At 39.6% G+C, this 19,876-nt stretch overlaps 2 protein-coding genes across 3 annotated transcripts in view; one reads left to right on the top strand and one right to left on the bottom strand.

Moving 5' to 3' along the window:
• The window catches only part of znf410 (zinc finger protein 410), a 32,668-nt gene extending 30,846 nt beyond the window's left edge, over positions 1-1,822 (top strand). For both annotated transcript variants that reach the window (XM_022194436.2, XM_022194437.2), the window contains one exon: positions 323-1,822. In XM_022194436.2, coding sequence (XP_022050128.1) covers positions 323-423 — 101 coding nt within the window. In that variant the 3' untranslated portion in view covers positions 424-1,822. The remainder of the gene's footprint in view (positions 1-322) is intronic.
• LOC110951396 (ectonucleoside triphosphate diphosphohydrolase 5-like) lies at positions 532-19,773 on the bottom strand. Its single transcript, XM_022194438.2, has 14 exons — positions 19,129-19,773; positions 12,524-12,747; positions 12,091-12,170; positions 11,682-11,825; positions 9,956-10,031; positions 9,478-9,513; positions 8,058-8,146; positions 7,890-7,972; positions 7,558-7,619; positions 7,154-7,255; positions 3,637-3,780; positions 3,259-3,315; positions 2,963-3,078; positions 532-1,749 (listed from the first exon to the last, which is right to left on the bottom strand). Exons 2-14 carry the CDS (start codon positions 12,738-12,740, stop codon positions 1,666-1,668), a joined length of 1,290 nt encoding a protein of 429 aa, XP_022050130.2. The 5' UTR covers positions 12,741-12,747; positions 19,129-19,773; the 3' UTR covers positions 532-1,665.
• Between the last annotated feature and the right edge of the window lie 103 nt (positions 19,774-19,876).

Genomic DNA, 19,876 nt, shown 5'->3' with positions numbered 1-19,876 from the left:
TGTTTTAATAAAGGTAAAAAGTGTCACTGTATACATTATTATTATTATTATAAATGAAGCATTGTGGTGCTACAGACATGCTCTGGCCTATACTTGTTTTAGAGTGCAGAATAAATCACATCGCCTTTAAAATCTTTTTTTTTGCAGAAAAGTAATGAAAAAATTACCATTCCCACTAAAATTGTGACTCATAGTGACAAAACAATCACAACTGTTCTTGTTCTGCACAGTATGCAGTGACATACTGCTAATGGCAGCATTTATGTTTCTCACTGCCTTTACCTCCTTGAACTAACCTTTGTGTTTGTCTCCTTCCTTATAGGTTCTGCAGACTCGGTGGTTGTCCTCTCACAGCCACATGAACTGGTGACCATGACAACAGACGGCCATGCGTATGGAGAAGATGTGGTCGCGCTGCTGTAGTCGGCCGTTACGACAAACATCACACACACTGGCTGTTTGCGCAGCATTGGACTCAAACATAGACATCTATTTGTAAAAAGATGAATCACAGACTCTAACCCTTGTAGATATTTGTAATTAGCAACTAATGATGGTTTTATTTTGACAAGTGTGAAGTGGCAAAGTTTGTACAAAACAACATTTTTCCTCAAGTTTTTTCAAAACAAATGCTCCCAAAGAAATACTGAGACGGGTTTTGTGAGACTCTGATGATCAGGAATTGTTCTGTGTATTTATCATTGTAAACAGAAAAGTCTGAGGTTGAAATGGAGCGATAGAGAGGAACAATCCAAAAGCTCAGTAGCCATGTTTCCATAGAAGTGTAAAGTGAACTTAAAAAAGGAAAATGCAAATTAATGAACTGCTTTGGAGTTAATAAACTAGGCTTGGTAGTGTCTTCAGAAGGAGGTGGAATAAGCTACATGATTTGATACACGGAGGATAAAAAGCTGGAAACAAAACTTTGGCATCTTTGGGTCAAAAATGAGTCTTCCAGGACTTTAAGAATTGTTGTCAATTAGGTACAATAGTATTTAATCTTTCATGTCAGCTGTCCTGAGATTAAAAAAACAAAAAAACAAAAAAGATGCTGAATACCTGATGAGTCACGTGAGAGCCTTTTCAGAATAAAGTCAAAGCCATCTCAAGTAGGCGTAAAATTTGTTCTTCAGCAACTTTTTTTTAGACATTTGCCACTAACTTTATCTAATGCAATGCTCCAAAATGTGTCATGAAAACATGGCTAGTGGCTGATTTATCACATTTAAACGTACCAGACACATGGAAACCCGTTATCCTTATTGCTAAAAACGTTGACATTAAAAGCCGCTACAGCTCAGTATATCCCATCGCTGCATGTAAACAACTGGCGGCGAACAGCTTAACAAGCCAGGCCACCCTGGAAAACATGTCAAACAAATTGTGTATCCGGTAACTCTGAGTCTTACTGGTATCATCTTTCATTCGGTCTCCAGTGCTTCACTTGTTTTCTGAGTGAGGCGACGCATCGCTCATTTACAGCTCAGCATATTAGCACTTGAGAATAAAAGAAATTAAGAATCACTCACGAGGTTAGCTCTGCCTTTCTGAAACAAACAGCAGATGCCTGGAGCTGTTAGATAAGGTAGTGCGCATTACTTGTCTTTGTTAGTGAGCGCCGCCTTAGTCGGCGTCTCATCACCAGTGTCTGTTCCTTGCTGCTCCTCAGTGGATCTTCAGGTTGTGGAAGTGGTCCAGCGTCGCGCCCAGAGCCCAGCTAGCCTCCACGTTGTTCACCTTCTTGGTCAGCTAGGAGGAGGAAATAAATCACCAAATCACTGAAATGACTTTTGTATTTACAGAAATAAAAAAAGTAACTGGATTTTGTGTAACTGCCTCTTTTTATTCATTACTGGACAGAGAGAATTAAAACTGTGCTCTTTATTAGCAGGTTTGTGGGACTTTGACACATAAATGAATGTCTTACATTCAAGCCAGGAACATTTGCATAATACAGATTAACTTTCAGACATGTTGTGAAAGGGTCATATTTGAATGCAAACTGTGATATTTTCTAAAGAATCACAGCGAGTGAAAAGAGAGACTGTTACCTGAAAATATGTAAGAATAATAGGACCCATGTGGCTCTATAGATTCTAAGTCTTTAGACTCTAAAATAAGTTCCTTTCAATGTATAAATGAGAAGTGTAGAAATGCAGTTAAGTTGTATAGAAATATATTCTTTTGGAGACAGGATTGTGACGAGTAAAGCTACTTAAAGCAACTTACATCTCTACAATACTGTTACTTTTTAACCGACAACTAAAGATGGTTTAAAAACCATCTTTTCCTTCCTTAGTTGTCGGTTAAAAAGTAACACTCTTCTAAAGTCAGAAATGAACACAATCCATCGAAGTAGCAACTCTCAAGACTGATGCAATGGAATTAAAGATTTGTAATTTGGAAGCTTTGATTCCATCTTTACGTCTCTCTATCACATCCAGAGGTCATTAAGCACCACAGACTTCTTTATCATGGTGATCTGTTGCGAGCTAAATCCCCACAATGCTCTCTGTTTGCCATCATGGAACTGCCCATAGTCAACTATTAACTTTCTCTTGTGGTTGCAACAGTATTAAAGATGAACAGGTAGTTCAGCTAATCTACAATATATTTTCTGATATGCATGTAAAGAATACAGGTTTGTAGCTTGTGGGGCGTTGGTACATCCTTCATCTCCACAGTATATTTCTTGACTACCTGAGGGAGCAGCATAGATGCATTTTTCTTCTTAATGCAATAGATTGATTTTAATAACTTAAATGCACTTAAACTGAGCACCATCTAGGAAAACAGTATTGGATTGGGACTCAGTCTTTGCAGATACTAAATATTAAATGATTCAAATCGGATGGAAAAAAACTTGATTGGGAAGTCCCTAGACACGAGGGAAGAAAGCGAGCAAGGAGATACATTAGCATAATATAAAGCCCCATAATTCTGCTGGTTGTGTCCGCCTCACCTGCAGCACGGTGCTCTCCTTAAAGCCGAAGCCATCCTTGAGCAGGCAGGTGATGTAGGTCATGTCCATGCACAGGAAAGGACTGATGGGAGGGTGCTTGGTCATCTTATTGCACACTAGGCAGAGAAAAGGGAAATCATGCCTGTTAGGTTGGATAATCAGTCATCTGTATTCAGCTGAGAGGACGGGGGCAGGATTTGAGATAGAAACGAGCTCCATTGAGATGCACAAAGCGTCTCAAGTACAGGGAGCTGCAGATCTGTCAGAGTCGTGATGCATTCCTTTGCCCATCTCACCCTCTTTGGCTCTCTTCTTGAAATCTCTGACCTCCAGCATCCCTCCTTGGACGCCGTCTGCAACAGGGAGTGATTTGAGTTCATCTTATTCACGTTTTAAATGCTATACCATTCATTACAGGAGCACATCTACATGCACATTTCCATAATACTAATAATAGAGCGTGTGGCCTTTAAGCTTGGACTGGCAGAGGATAGCAATTTCTGTAATACCCACACACCTATAGCTGGTCAAATCCCCTGAGACAGGTGCGGATGACTCACATTTTTCTGTTTCTGTCTGGCATGTCGAGCACTGGAATGGGTAATAACACCCTGCTGGGTCTGTGTAATTATACAAGGTGTGTACAGAGGGTGCGAGCATGTGTGCGCACTCACCGATAAGGCCGGCATCCACAGCTCTGTCAAAGTAATAGGAGAACGCATAGAAAACATTGCTGTCTTGGAGCTCGTACGGCTGATGAATAATCCCCTTCACCACCTTAAGTACTTCCTGATAACAAAGCTTGTATCCTGCATAACCTGGAGGAGAAGAAAAACACAAGACAGCAGCGTAAATTATGCATCTAATGTCGCAGCGATGTTATGAAATAATGTGTAATTCGGCTAAGCCCATTTTAATGGGGTTTGCTGATGTCCCTGCTAACGATGAGTGGCTGTCGCATTTTCTGTCATCAGGGTTTCTGCAGGTTTCAATAAGTTCAATTTAAGACTTTTTACGACCATTATGAATTCAATTTAGGACCTATTTCAGTCCCATGCTTACAAAAAAAAGAACAAAAGGAAGCATTATTGTCAACTTAAGTGTTCAACAACGTAAAATTCTACTGCAAAATTTTCACATTGCTCCAAAAGCTGTAAGTAAGGAGCTATTTTTCTTTTGTTATTCATGAGCATGAATGAAGTTTCAACTTGAGAGCACCATTTCTTTTTATTGTATGGCCAGACTGTGTCATATTTATTCTCCAAAACCCTGGTTTCTGATTAAGATAGCGCCTCAAATAATTGCTGCCTCTTTATTTCTTTTAGCATCACTTAGGTGCAGGACTTATAAGTATTTTATTTGTGTTCTTGTAGAATTTTTGGAGTTACTGCATAATTTAAGGTCTGTATTCTTTACTATCGGTTATGATTTGTGATGTTACAATCAAGTTTTTTGGCCCCAACTCATTCATTTAGTCATTAAACCCTGAATATCTACCATTACAGAGTCCCAAACTGATCTGATTTTCCTACAAGACGGTTACATAGGCTCACGTCCAGTACATTAAAGTAGTTAAAATTAACCCAATGTATATGTGTAACAACTAAAAGAAGAAGTACATAATGATCTGCATCAAACCTGTTCCTAATATTTTAATTTTACAAAATGACAAAGTAAAAGAAGTTATGACAATTTCACTGAGTGGAGCATTGGTTTCTGTTTGTATAATAAAATAAACAAGGAGAAAAATTAAAATCTGTCTTTATAAACAGCTTCTATCACATCATCATCATTATTATTATTATTATTGTTGTTGTTAAGCAGTAAAACTAGATCACTAAAAATAAGCAATACAATTACACTTTAAATTGGTGGAATACATTCAGTAAAGCTACTACAAGATGTGAAAAATATTTAAAAAAAACAGAAATTTAAAGTGGTAAAAACCAGCATCTAAAAATGGCTTGGAACCTTCTTTAAAGCTCTTGTTCTGCAGAAAAAGCAGTGTTTTGAGAGGCAAATCATGGCACTTTTGGTTTTCCGTACAGGGCAATGGGCTGCTCATCCAGCAGGGTGAATTTAATTACCCTCTCTGTGATCTTTTTTTTTTTGCCTTGTTGCTGTCTTGAAGGAAATTTCTCTGCTTTTAAAACGATCGCTCAGTGTGTTCTGCTTTGGTGCAGCGGTTACCTGAGTGAACTTGAGTGTTCACCTTTGCTGTTGTACTGAACACAACTCTGTTAACTCTCAAAACTTCTGCGGTGCAGATATTACAAGTTGGACTGCTTTTGTTTTCAAATTTAAAAATATTTCCACACTTCAGACATTCTTGAGGAGCCCCATCACAAGTTGTGTTGTGACTTTAAGAAACCTATGAGACAGCAACCATGAAACAAACAGCAAAACACGCTTTGATTGACCCTGATGCCAGTCTTTTCAAACAGATATCAATATAATAGCAGCACACTGTGTGTTTTTTTACAGCATCTCTTCCAGGAGCTTCTACTGTTCTGTGGTTCAGGAGATCACTGCCAGAATGAATCACCCAAATCAAGGTCCTCAAGTACATAATTATTGTAATGGTACCGTTTCATTCAAAGTTAATTAGTAAAAGCATGGAGCGGCATGGAAATACACCCATAATGATATGGCTGGTGTTCAAGTGTTAATTAAAATGTCACTCAGTAAACTCCACACATGGAGTAGAAACCTTTGGAAAATTCGTTTCTTCGTTTTACATTTGAGCCTGACACAGGTAGGTAATGATTTGGTGATCACCTGTAATTAATAGAACATACATGTTCCATAAAATTTACATTCAATGCATCAAAATGGGCCAACCTGGCACCAAACTGCAAGTGCATCACATTGTCACTGGTAAATAGAGTGGCTTCACACAGATCTGAGCACATCGCAGAAGTTTTGCGAGCTCACAGGATCAGTCTGAGAGTGAAGAGATACAGTCAAACTAGAGCAAGATATCCGTGGAGCAACAGTTCTGATCAGGTTTCCACCGAGCTGGGGCGGGGTTTGAAGGAAGAGCATAACAAATCTGAATGCAAAATGAAGAAATGTTGCTCTCAAATTTAAAGGCTGTGCTCCTGAATACAGATGTAAGTCCATATGTCCAGAGGTCATTTCCTGGAGCTGGTAGATTTGTTAGTGCAAAGCAAATGGGCACTGGGGAAGGACACAGTGATACTTGAGATGTGAATACAGAACAGGACTGGGTGATTACTGGTGGCTTGTTTTTGTTTTTTTTTTTACAGTGATTTCATCATTTTTTGCTAATTTCCCATCAACTAATGCCTTCATTTTCTTGTACAAGTTGCAGCAGGCTTCAAATCTACCATTTCCAGCAGGCTTCAATCTAGATTGTGATGAACTTAGACACTTTAGATGATAGTAACAGAAATTATTTGAACTTGTAGATGGAGCAATTTTTTTAAAATTTGGAGATAAGAGATGAATTATGACAAGGCTGCGCAGTTTGCATTGGTGTTCTAATGTTTGTAGCTTTATTACAGTGTGATCAATACATTTTTTCCCAAGAAACACACTTAAAAGCAAAATTCAGGCTAATACAACTATATTTTAGTGATGTTAAATTCATAATTCTGAAATGTCAAATGTATTTAAGATGCTTAAAGGCCTATACTTCAGATTATTGGCTTTTACACTTTTGAAGGACCCACAGATTTGACACATGACCTCATTTACATCAGAAGTTTCTGGTCCCTCTGGCTTAAAGTGAAGAAATTTAAAGGGGAACTCTAAAGGATATTTCTGAAGTTCTGCCAAAAGTTATTTTCATCCAGTCTACACATAACTTCTTATATTTGGGGTGCCCTTTCAGAAATCATTCTCCTTCCTCCATTATTAAGGATATTTCAGTTACTTTAAAGCCCCTAAAGGAGATTTCAGGAGGAGTTTAGAGTGAGGAAACAGGTTTATATGACATGGAAGTCTCTTATTAAGTGGAATAAATGCTGCACCTTAATCGATATTGACTGTAATAGTAATTCAACTGAACTGCTAATAACTGCTGCTGCAGAACAAAACGAATTCTCATTTGGCAGCTTCTGTCCCCACTTTTCTTCCTCACATCCTCTCTGAGAGGAAGAGGCGCGAAGGGAGCGAGGACGAACGTTAGCATAATGAAAAGCCCCCTCACAGTAAATGGGATCTTACCATCTGGGTCCCCGCTCACTCGGTACGTCAGCCCTCCAAAGCTCCATTCATCCTTGAACTTTTTTGGCAGACAGGAACTTTTAAAAACCCGCCACTCCAACCCTGAAAGAAAGCACACAAGACTTGTTTAATCCGCTAACAGCTTCACACAATGCCACCGTGGTCTGAGACTGACTCATCAACCAAATTTTCTCTGGAGCCCTTCGGTGATTCATCTCCACGTACCATTGTATTGTCTATTACAAAGGAGGACTTGAAGCACATCCTACATAAGCATCTTCCTCTTGTTACCTACACCACTCAGTATTTGGAGAAGCAGGCAGTGGGGAGGAAAATCGCCTGAGAGACCACCTTCAGTGACACAATGCAAACAGTGACCCACACTAATGAGTGCAGCACAGTACCTTGTGCACCCAGAGCGCCCAGCGTGGCCAGCCGCGCCGCCATTAGTCCATGTCCGAGATAACTGCGTGAAACAAAGGGTTGTTGTACAGTTACAAAACAAGCAGGAACAGACTGTGCATGTAACAAATAAGTCACTCTGAAAACAGGCCAAACGAGTGGTGTGAGCCTATTATTCACATCCTAATGACTAAACAATACTAGAAGTTTGTCTAATTAAAAACAGTGAAGTTACAAGAAAGTTGGTGGCTTTTCTGATAAAACCAGAGGGCAATTTAAAACCTTAAGAAGATGCTGAGCAGGGATTAAAGAACAACATATTAATATTTTTCACCTGTGAGTGTATAATTCAAACGTTGAGTTGAAGAATTCAAATCTGGCAATGAAATCATCAACAGGAGCGCTTTCAATGGTTTTCTACAAAACATGAAACACATGGTGGGTTACTGATAGCAACAGCTTCATTTAATAGGTAGAGAACTTTTCTAAACGAACAACTAACCTTCAGTTTGGGCAGGAAAGTGATCTGTGTGGATCCTCCTCCTAAATCCAGAATCCCCACTGTCTTCTTACTTTGTGCTGTCAGGTGCCCTGAAAATATTTCCCACTTTAATCCAGCAGCCACAGCAGAGAAGAGCTCATCAGTTACACCTGAGATACTATCTTCAAAAGGCCTATTTGGCACACGTGTATGAGGCAGAAGAAAAAAATTGCAGCGTTCAGTCTGATAAAGATCAGAGCGAACCCCTTTAGGCGAGGACCTCATAGTGTTCAGCCTCCATTTGTGAACATGGGTGTGTAATTCCAGACACCGAGTTAAATTTCGATATACAGTAGCTGAGATCAGAAAACTTTCATAATCAGTTGGGCTGTCGTCTCCAAGTGGATTGGTTGGTCGATATGGTCTCAGTGGTTGGACCAAATTCTCACTGGTTGGACAATCATCTGTGTTTACTTTTCTAAAGAGAAAAGCACTACATCAACACCCTTATAGCATTAATTTATTATTTTGGCTACAGGAAGTCAAATTATCTGAAAACACCTCGGAGTTGTCACAACTTTGACCTCATGGAGGCTGCTCGGTTGAACCTATTCAACATAAATTGAACGTTTACTCTGAATCAGGTCCAAACTAACTGACACCATGTCAATGAAACTGTTGATTTGGCTGCATTTTTCTCAAAAAGATGAACAGAAGGTTGAATGTAAACTTTGCTAACAATAGTTTTCGTTAGGGATGTCCGATATTGGCTTTTTTGGCAATAACTTCAACTCTCAATTTCCGATTCTGATATCAACCGATAAGGATATACGTGGGCTTGGAAATAATTCCAAACCACAGATATATTGTTAGTCAGGCACAGCAAGCTTGTTACTGCAGCCACACTTCTGTTTACACACTTCACCACGAAGACTGAAGATGCCATCATTTACGTGCCGGTAAATGCCGGCGAAATCCAGGCAATATTTTATCGGTTTTCATGATAGGCAAAAAAAACGATAACGATATTGACCAATGTTACATTTTTATGTCAATATCAGGCTGATAACCATCCCTAGTTTTTATATCACAGCTCGATAACCAACATGTCAGATCATCTAAAAACAGCAGCTAATGTGTCTTATTCCTCAGTGGTATTTGTACTAGAAAACCAGGTGATGTAGTTCTATTTTCAGAAATCATATGAATATGTGTAACTGCATTAAATATCCAGGTTAAAATGATTTAATTTGCTGTTAAAATGAGCCTTCTGTTTATTTACAATCCACTGAGGCGAACAAAGCTAGCAGTTAGAGTATACTCTTGATCGTCACTTCGATTGCCCAACATTTCCTCTTGTTGACGACAGCCCTTGTAATCAAGAAAAAAAAACCCTTCTGTGTTGTATGTTTTCATGTAGGCTTAAGTTGCAGTTACTTGCCTGTTAGAAAGTTCACAGCTATCCAAGCCAGGATTCCTACATTTGCAGAAATGACCACATAAAACAGTTATTTTAGTCATTTTGGAAAAGCTGACGACAAATTCAACACATGCAAGTAAGAGCTGTAATTTTTTTTAAAGAGGCCTGAAACGCTGACAAATCAATTACAGCATGGCGTAGCAGACAAAAACACTTTTTCACCACATAATTACTGATTTTTAGGGTCAAAAAGACTTTGTGGTTGAAAAGCTATTTCATTTTTCCTCTAAGTGTCATCATAAACGAGCGCTATAATCTACAGCTATTTAGCTAAATCCCTTCACTAAACAAGGATTCTTTGGAGAAATTGCACAGCAGACTAAAAGTAGGGCAGGCAGCTCAGCGATGCCACCTACAAAAACGCTGCAGACACGACACGAGTGGCTGTGATGAGTGATGACAGCGTTGCTCGTCAGGATGTAGAGTGGGCAGACGTTACCTTCGTTTGTGCCGTTCATGATGCTGACGCTGTTGTCTGGGACCAAGAAAGGAGATTCATCAAACACATGTTGAACCTGAGGAGGGAGAGAAAGAGGGATGAGAGCAACGCCGGAAAGGCCTTAATGTTATCTATTGTAATGGGAGCTCATCCAGAGGTGCCCTCCGCTTGAAGGGATTAATTAATTCCCACAGGGGGATTAATAAAGTATCATTTATCTTCCAAGGTGCCCCGGGGCTATCCATTACTATCTTATCCCCTCCACAAGAGCCATCCACACTAAGCTCCCAGCACTCTGATAACAATACTTTTTTCTTGTCTCTCTACTACCTGCCGTAACACTGGAAATGTTCGTTCCCTTTCTGCCCGCTGCTCGGCCGGATAAGAGGCTGTTCTTTCTCTTCAAAGTGTCAGACAAACTCCCCTCTGATAAAGAAATGCACTCTACTGTACAGGATCTTGATAGTGTGTAAACAGCACCTTAGAGATCTCGACCAGAGGCAGGTTTTCCACTGCAGGCGTGAACGTTTACAGGAGCAGCCCTGTAATCGAGTCTTTCATCCTTCCTGTGGATTTGACAGCTTGGACCATGACGTTAACTCAGAGTGCAAAACAACAACAAATAGCACTTTCTCAACACAACTCCGGTACTATGGGCACATTGGAAATAGAACTCTGGAGGCTTATTATGTTCGGGTAAATGGTGAATATTACATTGCTGACGGTGATGATAGAGAGAAGAAGGCTGCTACAGGACAAGAATATCATAAAGAGAAAAAATTGGTGCTTGCTTGCAACCCACATAGCAGCTTCTCAGGAGTATCCCACCCGGGAGTAAATAGTTTTTTCAAAAATGAATCTGAAAAAGGTTACACATGGTTAAACATGAGAAATTCTTGTGATTGGAACATGCTCAAAGGTTCACGCTGCTCGAAAAGCAAGTTTCTGCAGTGGAAAACAGCTTTTTGTTTCAAATTTCAGCATTAGTTCACCAAGTACATTTACTCAAGTACTGTACATCAGAATAATTTTGGGGTGCTTTCCATTCTCTGCTACTTTATACTTCCACTCCGCCACATTTCAGGGGGAATATTGTACTTTCTACTCCACTACATTCATCTGACAGCTTTTTTAGGGTGACACAATGAAGAGAATATCAAGCTTTGATAATACAAAACATAGTTACAGATTTTTTCCAAAAGCAGAGTGAATTCAGGGTCATATTGTAGATGTCCACGAGTACTCAACAGCTTCACCAAAAAGGGATTTTTTTTTCTTCTAAAATTCTGTTTTATTTCAGTAAATGTTCCACTGATCCAATATAAAAGCAAGCAGAATAGATAACAGATAAACTCAAAACTGATTTGTGATCAGAACTTGTTTTTTTCCTTCTTTCCTCTCCCATTTATCATGTCATTTGTCCCTAAGTTTATCCGCTGGCTCTGAATATCAAACTAGATAAAAAGTTTCGCAAAGCTGTTAAAACTGCAGCAGCTCTAATAGTAACATGCTGCTGACATCCTGATGTTTCACTATTAATAATCTTTTGATGGAACATACAATAAATGCATCAGTCGGAGGAACAAACCAGGACTTGTACTGCAATGCTTCAACTACATTCTGCTGTGATACACTTTCATTTAATTAGGACTATCCATGCAGGACTTGTGATGGGTATTTTCACATTGCTATAATGGCTGATTTACTTCCTCCATCACTCTTTTACCTGGTCCAGAATAGCGTGAGCTTTCTCTGCAGATAGCAGTCGAAGTCCTGCTGTGGCTCTAAGAACTAAAGGAGTTCTCTTCCACACCAGACGAGGCACCGTCTTCTTGGCCACCTTTAACAGCATCCTCACTGTTTGTCCGGCCTTTAAAAACAGACACAGAAAATCACTAGAAAACAGAACTGCACAGAATTGTCTTGACAACAGGGTGGCTGGTCAGAGATGAGAAAACAAACTGCCTGAATCTTCACTTGTTTGTCATTTCGTTTTTCTCACTTCCCACTGACTTTCATTAGCGATGCGATTCCTGCAGAGGGAGGCTACTGGCAGCGTTTCTGAATATAATGGAGAGCCACTGGACCTTTTCCTTCAGCTCAATATGATTGATTGGATTTGACAATGGACTCACCATTTCAGGGGAGTCAGCATATGCCGACAAACCGGGCTTTATGGAATGGAACATCTCATTGTCCAAAACAGGCAGCTCCGCTACAAGAAACAAGATCCACCCACATCAAATAAGCAGCAGCTATTAGAGGCATTAAGAGGTTTAAATCTGCTTGAATCTGACAAAATAGGCTTATTACTGAAATAGTACATGAACCCAAGTGTAACCTGTGTTCCGTGAAGTGAGAATTTGAAGGTTTACAGAATGTAGAGGCTGTGAGAGTAGTAGAAAAGCTTTGATATCAGTCAAGCTTGTTACTCTGCTGTAAATCAGTGAGGTTAAGTGTTTTACAGACAATTTACACACATTATATAACACTCTCCCTGCATTTGATTTAACCTGCCTCTCACCTCGATGCTGATATCATCAGAAGAGTAAAGAGAAGCAGAACTACCCGAGTCGCTCTGGATGAAGGTGTAGACGTGAATGCGAGTTCCTGTGCTCCCTGCGTCGAACATCACAGCATAGAAGATCCGGCTGTGGTTCGCCGGCCGACTGAGACTCGGAAGGATCGTGGACCAGTCCAGAAAAGAGGTTTGGACTTGGGCTCGGCTCAGCCCTGCAACAGCGAGCAGGACCAGGAGGAGAAGAGGCACGGCGGGTGGCTTCATCTTCACTCTGGAAGAACAGGGAAAACACAACAGGTCCTCTTATTACACCTCTGTACCACTAATGTTCACCTGAATTGTTGTGAAGCGCTGCAGAGAGCAGCTCACACTATAATGGATGTTAAATTACAGCATGACAACAGCAACAGGAAGCAATCAGGCTATTTGCACGACTGAATGAGACCACACCCTGTCAGACTCTTCCCCTGCTTAGTCAACTCCTGCAGAACATTTAGAGAACATCGCAGTTTCACCGTCTTCAACTTTAATTGCTGGACTTTAATCCTTTCATCTTCGTGTTCGATCAATACACGGCAACTGAAGCGAGTCTCGACATCTCTCTACAGGAGTGCAGAATTATGAAAAGTTAAAAGCACCACTCGAGCGTTGCTGTGAGAAACTCCTGCTGAGACTCTGTCACGCTGATTACACACACAAACTCAACAGAGTGGGGACATTTACTGCAGAAATTTTACTGCTTTTATAATTCTATTTCCAACATTTCAGCTGTTTAACTTCTATTTTGGACTGAAGCAAAGATTAATACAAATACGACAACTGGACAGTTAATGGGATCTACAGCATGACTTCATAGTTACAAGGCTGTCTAACAACGGCTCCCCGAAGCTCTGTCCCTGTATTCCTTCATTATTTATTTATCACTGCAATGTTCCAGAAACTAAGTGGCATCTATAAAGAAGAGTTACGGCCACAGATGAATTCCTCGAGGTTTTTATTTGCCTATTTAAAGAGTGCATAGTCCTCTGTGTGACTTTTTCCACTCATGACCTGGATTTTTGCTCATTTAAATCTGCACAAAATGACACACCAGTCATCAAATTACACTAATATGCATAAACTTTCATAAACTGCCTGCTATGTGTGCTAGAAGCTGCCAAATGCTTGAGGAGATCTGCTGCAATCATCTGCAATCACGAGTTTGTTTTTTTCATATCACACTTCCAAACAATTATCTGCCATTAATAAGTAGCTATCCAAAACGTGCTTTCTTTCTCAGCACGTGAACAGGACCGCTATTACTCAAATTACAGGGTTTTCTTTCCTGAGTGCCTGCTGCGTGTATGAAATGTGCAGTATGAACTTTAGTTGCTTAGCCCATTATTACTAGCCCTGCCGGGGAAAAAAAACACGCAGGTAAATGTAAAAGTGTTAAGACATTAACTCTCGAAACCCCAAAAGCTGCAGGCAGGTCTGACAAACAGAGTTAGACCTTTTGTCAGATCCAGAAGATTTAAGACTAGGAAAAAATGTCAGATTTTCAATTTTCAACGGCCTTAGCCTAAAGGCATCATATTTCACATGACTTTATTCTGCATGTCTTATTAAGTATTTTCACCGAAAGCAACGTGGACAGTGACAAAATTAGCAAAAAAATTAAAATGATGTGCTCCATAACCTAACAGAGACTTTATGTTTGAACTGCAGGAGACAAAACAAATGCAGAAAGAAATTAAGAGAGATTAGTAGCAAAAAAAACCACACTTGAGCGAGAAATACACGCAGCATGGCTCAGAAACTGTGTGCAGAGGAACAGCTTGTTGACACATTCAGCATAGAGTTGACGTGCAAAGTTTTTTTTTTTGAGTTCTCTCTAATTGTGCAGTTTCCATAGAGGTGCAGGATTTTATGTTGCTATTGCAAAATTGCCTCCCACTGAGGAAAAATGTGACAGAATTTTAATAAAAAACCATTTGGGGCTCAGAAGTTTAATCATTATGGAAAAGAAAGATTTTTTTTAAAATCCTAGGCTACATTATGAACATTCTCAGCATGCTTTTAGGTGCAGAAGTCATTTCCTGCATATACAAGCAATAAAATCTGACTGAAGTCATTAAAATATTGCACATTTGCAGTCGTCTGTATTCTACGTAACTAATAAAAATGGAAACGATTTCATGATTTTGTCAACTATTCAAAATACAGTTTATATAATGACTGATCCCCTTTTTATTGATGAAAATGCTTTGTTTTGGTTGACATTTCAGGGTGCAGCTACACCAGAATGAAGACTCAGTCAAAACAAGTTGACTTATCCATGTCTTCATGAAGGATTTTCTTATAGAAAATCTGAGTTTCACAGATATTCTTTGGACTGCAGACTAATACTAAAAACCTCCAGTAATTATTAGTGGGACAGTCATTTTTCATCTTTTGACAGCTCAAGATCACCTGATATTGTGTTTTCTTGACTTTCATACCACCAGTCTTATTGCTCTAGATGCAGTGCACCACTCCCTACTTTTCTCTTCATTATTTCTGACTAGAGATGGTTTATTTGTTGAGCTTTAAACTGTACCATGTAGTTTTTTTTTTATTATTTTGGCAAAGCATTCACTGACTTGTAAACTAGATTCCAGCTTTTTGATTCATGTTTTGCTCCACCAACCTGCACGCTGTCAATCTATTATGTTTTTGTTACTATCCATCTAAAAACTCGAACATGAAATTTTACTGGGGACAGCAGCCCAACAGGGATTCTAATGGCATTTGAGAGGAACATGTATGAAAATTTCATAAGTGTGGCAGTTTGTACTGTAGGGCTGGCCCGAATAGTGGTTTCTGGCCTCCGAATATTCGAGCCCTATTAAAGACGAATATGTGTGTGTGTGTGCGTGTGTGTGTGTGTGTGTGTGTGTGGGGGGGGGGGGGGGGGGGCGGTAGTGGCTGTGGCGGCGGCTTGTGACACAGACGACCCGAAAATTCGGATCCTTTTTCATTTTTAGAAAGTTCTGGCCAACATTTCCTGATGACAGATTGAACCCAGTGTAAACCGACCTTCGTTGCCTTCGTTTTGTCTTCGGCAGAGGTCTTCAGCATCTTGTCTTGTGTTTATGCAACGAAGTGAAGCGTGACGTCAGAGTCGGCAGCCACCCGGCCATTCGGGTGGTGTTTACAAACACGAATGGAGGAGCCGAGATGAGCCGAAGAACACGGCGGGACGAGCCGAAGTGGGCCGAAAGCGCAGGGAAGAGACGAGCTCCGAATATTTTCGTCTGGGGGGAGGAGGGAGCGATCACATAGACATATGTGTATATGTTATAGACATATGTGTATATGTTTATGTGATCACATGATGAGATGAGCCGATAAGTGCCGACGTGGGCCGAAGGCGGAGGGAAGACAGTAACGCTGCATATTCTTTCTGCCCGGTAACGTCTGACGGGGGGGGGGGGGAGCGAATATTCAGATACCAAATTAATATCCGGATAGTGCCGTAGCGAACGAATATCCGGATATTCGGGATATTCGGGTCCAGCTCGAGTGTACTGAGTGACTTTTCTATTTGCACACTGTGGACAGTATGTTCTAATACTAGTCAGACTGTGAGAACAAAGATAATCTTCTGTCATTCTCACTGCTGACTGAGCGTGGTAGAAACATGCAGATGAATGTCAGTATCCTCAAATTAAAGTCCCTGAAATCTCTGAAGCACTCCACTCTTAAAGATGTGGATTTATCAAAAACTAACAAATATTCTGTTTGCATCAAGGATTATCTAACCCTACGATTTAATCAGAACTTTTGTGACGGTTTTTGTCTAGCTCCATTCATTCACATCTAGTAATGATGGTATCTTTTTATGCTTTGTCATATTTCTCTCCATAATAGTCTAAACTTGTTTTGTCCTATTATTATCAGTCATCTTTAAAGCTATTTGAACTCCACTGATTTGTATGAAAGATGCTACACTTTGAATTTGATTAAGTGATTATGTTTTTAACTTGATTTTTTCCTATGGTGTTGCTTGCATCTGTGCTGGACCTTTCAGCAATTTTAGAACTAAAATAAACATACTTTTATTGTAGTGTCAACCGAACTGAACCACAAAAATCGACTACCGCTGTATCCATGAAGTTGATAATCCGCTTTAATCAGAGCTGACGAGGTGCCATTGAACAGAAGCAGTATAAGTTCAATGAATAAAAATACACAGAGGAATATTTAGTCAGGCCTCTTTGTGATTCACAGGTTGATACACGCAGCACTTCAGTATTTTTAGAAAACAAACTCAGGTTTTAAAAGTTACTGGTGCAGCTAAAGACAGATGCATTGATTGTATTCAAGGCATCTTAAAATTGACTTTGCAAGACTTTGAACCTCTACTGGATGGGTGAACAGCATTGTTACAAAAGCTTTCCCTCATCAGTACACCACATCAGTCCAAAATCTCTCTGGGTTCTCATGGTTTATGCCACACATAAACTCACTTGTTAAGAATACGGTGAAGGATGACTCATCTGACCATATTACTTTTTCCCACATCTCTGGTTTTCACACCACTCGACCCTCAAATGTGCACTCATGAAGGGTTTATTCACCGCAGCTCTGCAATAATATCCCTGTTCTGATGGCAGTCTGATCACGTCCTGCGCTGACACTCAGTCCACTGAAGAAGAATTCCGTTTTTTCCTTAGATATATCACAGTAATGCATAATGCATGTGAAGCATTACCACATGAACTACTAAAAGTCACTATCACACAAAGAGGACAGCAGGAATTTGTAAAACCACTGGCAAATCCTTACACTCAAGGAGAAATCTAAAATCACACGAGCTTACAGTACAATATCTGAAAATAGTAGCACATCACAAACAATTAAACCAGGTTATCATGGCCGATGATCAATGAGGAGAGCAACACATCACCTGATCTCAAGGGGAAACAAAATGGAGACTGTGGTGTAATAATGTACTGTAAAATTAGGAATACTTTGCACAGGATAAACAAAAGCAGAACACTGGATGAAAAAATGTTTGAGGAGATGGGGAGGGCCTGAAACTCCTGTAATCTGAGCCTGGCCTAGCGGACATCCCAAACTGCTGCTTTTTCGCTTTGCTAATTGCATTATCAAATCATGATTTTACTTTAAAGCCCTCTTTACTGACGCCATCGCCATAGATCTAAACACAGATTTCATTTTAGTTACTGTTACAGTCTGTGACTTAAGCCCCTGCCATCTGTTCCCCAACAATGAGCCCTCTTTCAAAGACATTTAAAGCCTTTCATGATGATAAATAATCCGAAACTTCTCGGCCTGTTCATTTTTTTATACATGCAGCAGGGCTTAACTGTACCATGCAGTTAGTCATTGTGTTTTACTGCCTGCCATGTTCATTGTGGAGCATCTTAGTTAACCTCCTGTTGTTTGTAACTGTGCTAAATAAACTGAAGTTAAGCCAGCCATTAAATGGCGAAAACTAGGATTCAACTGTTTGCTATCCATTAATGTTTTCATGTTAACCTAAGCAGCATCCTCTCTACAGTGAATACTTTCAGAGTTGCTTTCCCACTGATCTAAATGCAGATAAACTCTGTTCTTATTGAACCCAGCTGTGCAGTCGTCGTGACTGAAGCTCCTGCCATCTGTGCCACAACAATGAACCATATTTTAAGGTCAGTTAGACTTTTTCCTCTGCATAACTGATACAAAATCAATCAACTCGGCCTGTCTGGCATTTTTAAACTACCAGAGAGCAGTTATTTCATGAGAACCAACTAACATGCAGAAAATGCACTTGTCCGTACTTGTTGTGGCATTGACAGCACTCAAAGCACCACAGCTGTCATAGGTAGACTTCTGGAGATTGTGGGTTTTCAATCATTCATTATATTTTTGGTTGTCTAAATATTCTTCCATATATTTACAACACAGAATTTGTTTACATGTATTGTTTTTATTTATCAAGCACATGGGCACTGCAGTAGAAACGTTACAGCACCATAAAAACGTTAAAAAACTTTATTTTGGACACAACGTTGTTTTAAATTATACTTTTTTTTCTGCTTGAAAGCTAAACACCGGTACCAACGACAAAACTTCTGACATCTCTTCCTCTGAACATGATTGGATGTTTATTATGACATGCAAAACACCTGTGTGGAAGCACCTGCATTCAATATTCAATAAGGTTTTCTTTTAACTTGCCACCGATATGTAGTTAAATAAGCCGTTTCAGCAATAACTTCGCAGCCAATATCAATAAACTACTTGTCGTCCGTTATTGCTGGTAAAAAGCCAGCCTTACAGTTACGTTTTCAATCTAACGCTAAACAAAGATGTATCCTCTGTATGGCGACTTCAATTTTCTTGCGTCGGTCAAATATGTTTGCGTATTTTTAGCTAAACACTGAAGTTACCTTCCATGAAGTTTGCGGACCATTCATTAGCCACGCGCTAACAGTGAAGTGCTAAAGCTAGCCGGTGAAGTTTGATAGCCGGCTAACGTCAGGTAGCTTTCTGCCGCGAGTTACAGCAAGCTTGGGGAAAAACTCTGAACACACTTAAAACACTGTAAATTACGCCGTACAGAACCAGACGGTACGTTAGTTGAGTGTTATGTGAACGTTAAAAGTCAGCTGAAGCTCACCATGATGTCCGACTGTCAGCTCTGCTCACTTCCGGGTCCACGTGACGTCATCCTAAAGGTTCATTTATTTACTTATTTTTGTAAAATCAGATAAAACTAGTAAATATAAAATGGACTAGATTTAATGAATAAAATATTGATAAATTAAATCAATACACAATAATTCCAATTTGACTGGAACAGAAAGGATTTAGAGTAGAAAATCTTTCAGGTTTCCACTATTTTTTCTTTTTAATTTTTAATATTTTCTCCCTTTACAATGAGTGATTTCAGCTCAGTTCTTGGAGAAAAAAGGGAAAATTAGGAAGGGATTTAGCAAATTTCTGTACATGAAGAAAAAAACCCCTGGAAATTCAGTGAAGAAATTACTCATATTCTACAAATTATTTTAAATTTATAGTTTTAATAATTTACAATCTGCAGTTAAGGTCTTCTCTGTAATTTTTACAGTTTACAAAGTTGTCCAGGGGGCCGGATTGGACCCTCTGCGTGTCGTTTTTGCCCCATGAGCTGCATGTTTGACACCCCTGATCTACAAAGTGATAGAATCTGCAATTTTCTACGGATCAGGTAGGATAGGAATAATTTTGGATGATACATTTTTTGTAAAACTTTAAAAATAACACACAAATGGTTATTATCTATCATTTTTCTGTTTATGTCATAAGAAGCCGATTAGGCAAATAGAAATCCACTTTAAATCACTGTTTGGTATGCTTATGAATGATTTTGGGTTTGACTATGTAAT

This window comes from Acanthochromis polyacanthus, chromosome 16 (assembly GCF_021347895.1).
Source record: "Acanthochromis polyacanthus isolate Apoly-LR-REF ecotype Palm Island chromosome 16, KAUST_Apoly_ChrSc, whole genome shotgun sequence".
Taxonomy (NCBI): Eukaryota; Metazoa; Chordata; class Actinopteri; family Pomacentridae; genus Acanthochromis; species Acanthochromis polyacanthus.
The sequence above is the reverse complement of the archived record's forward strand: the minus strand, read 5'-3'. Positions and strand labels throughout refer to the sequence as shown.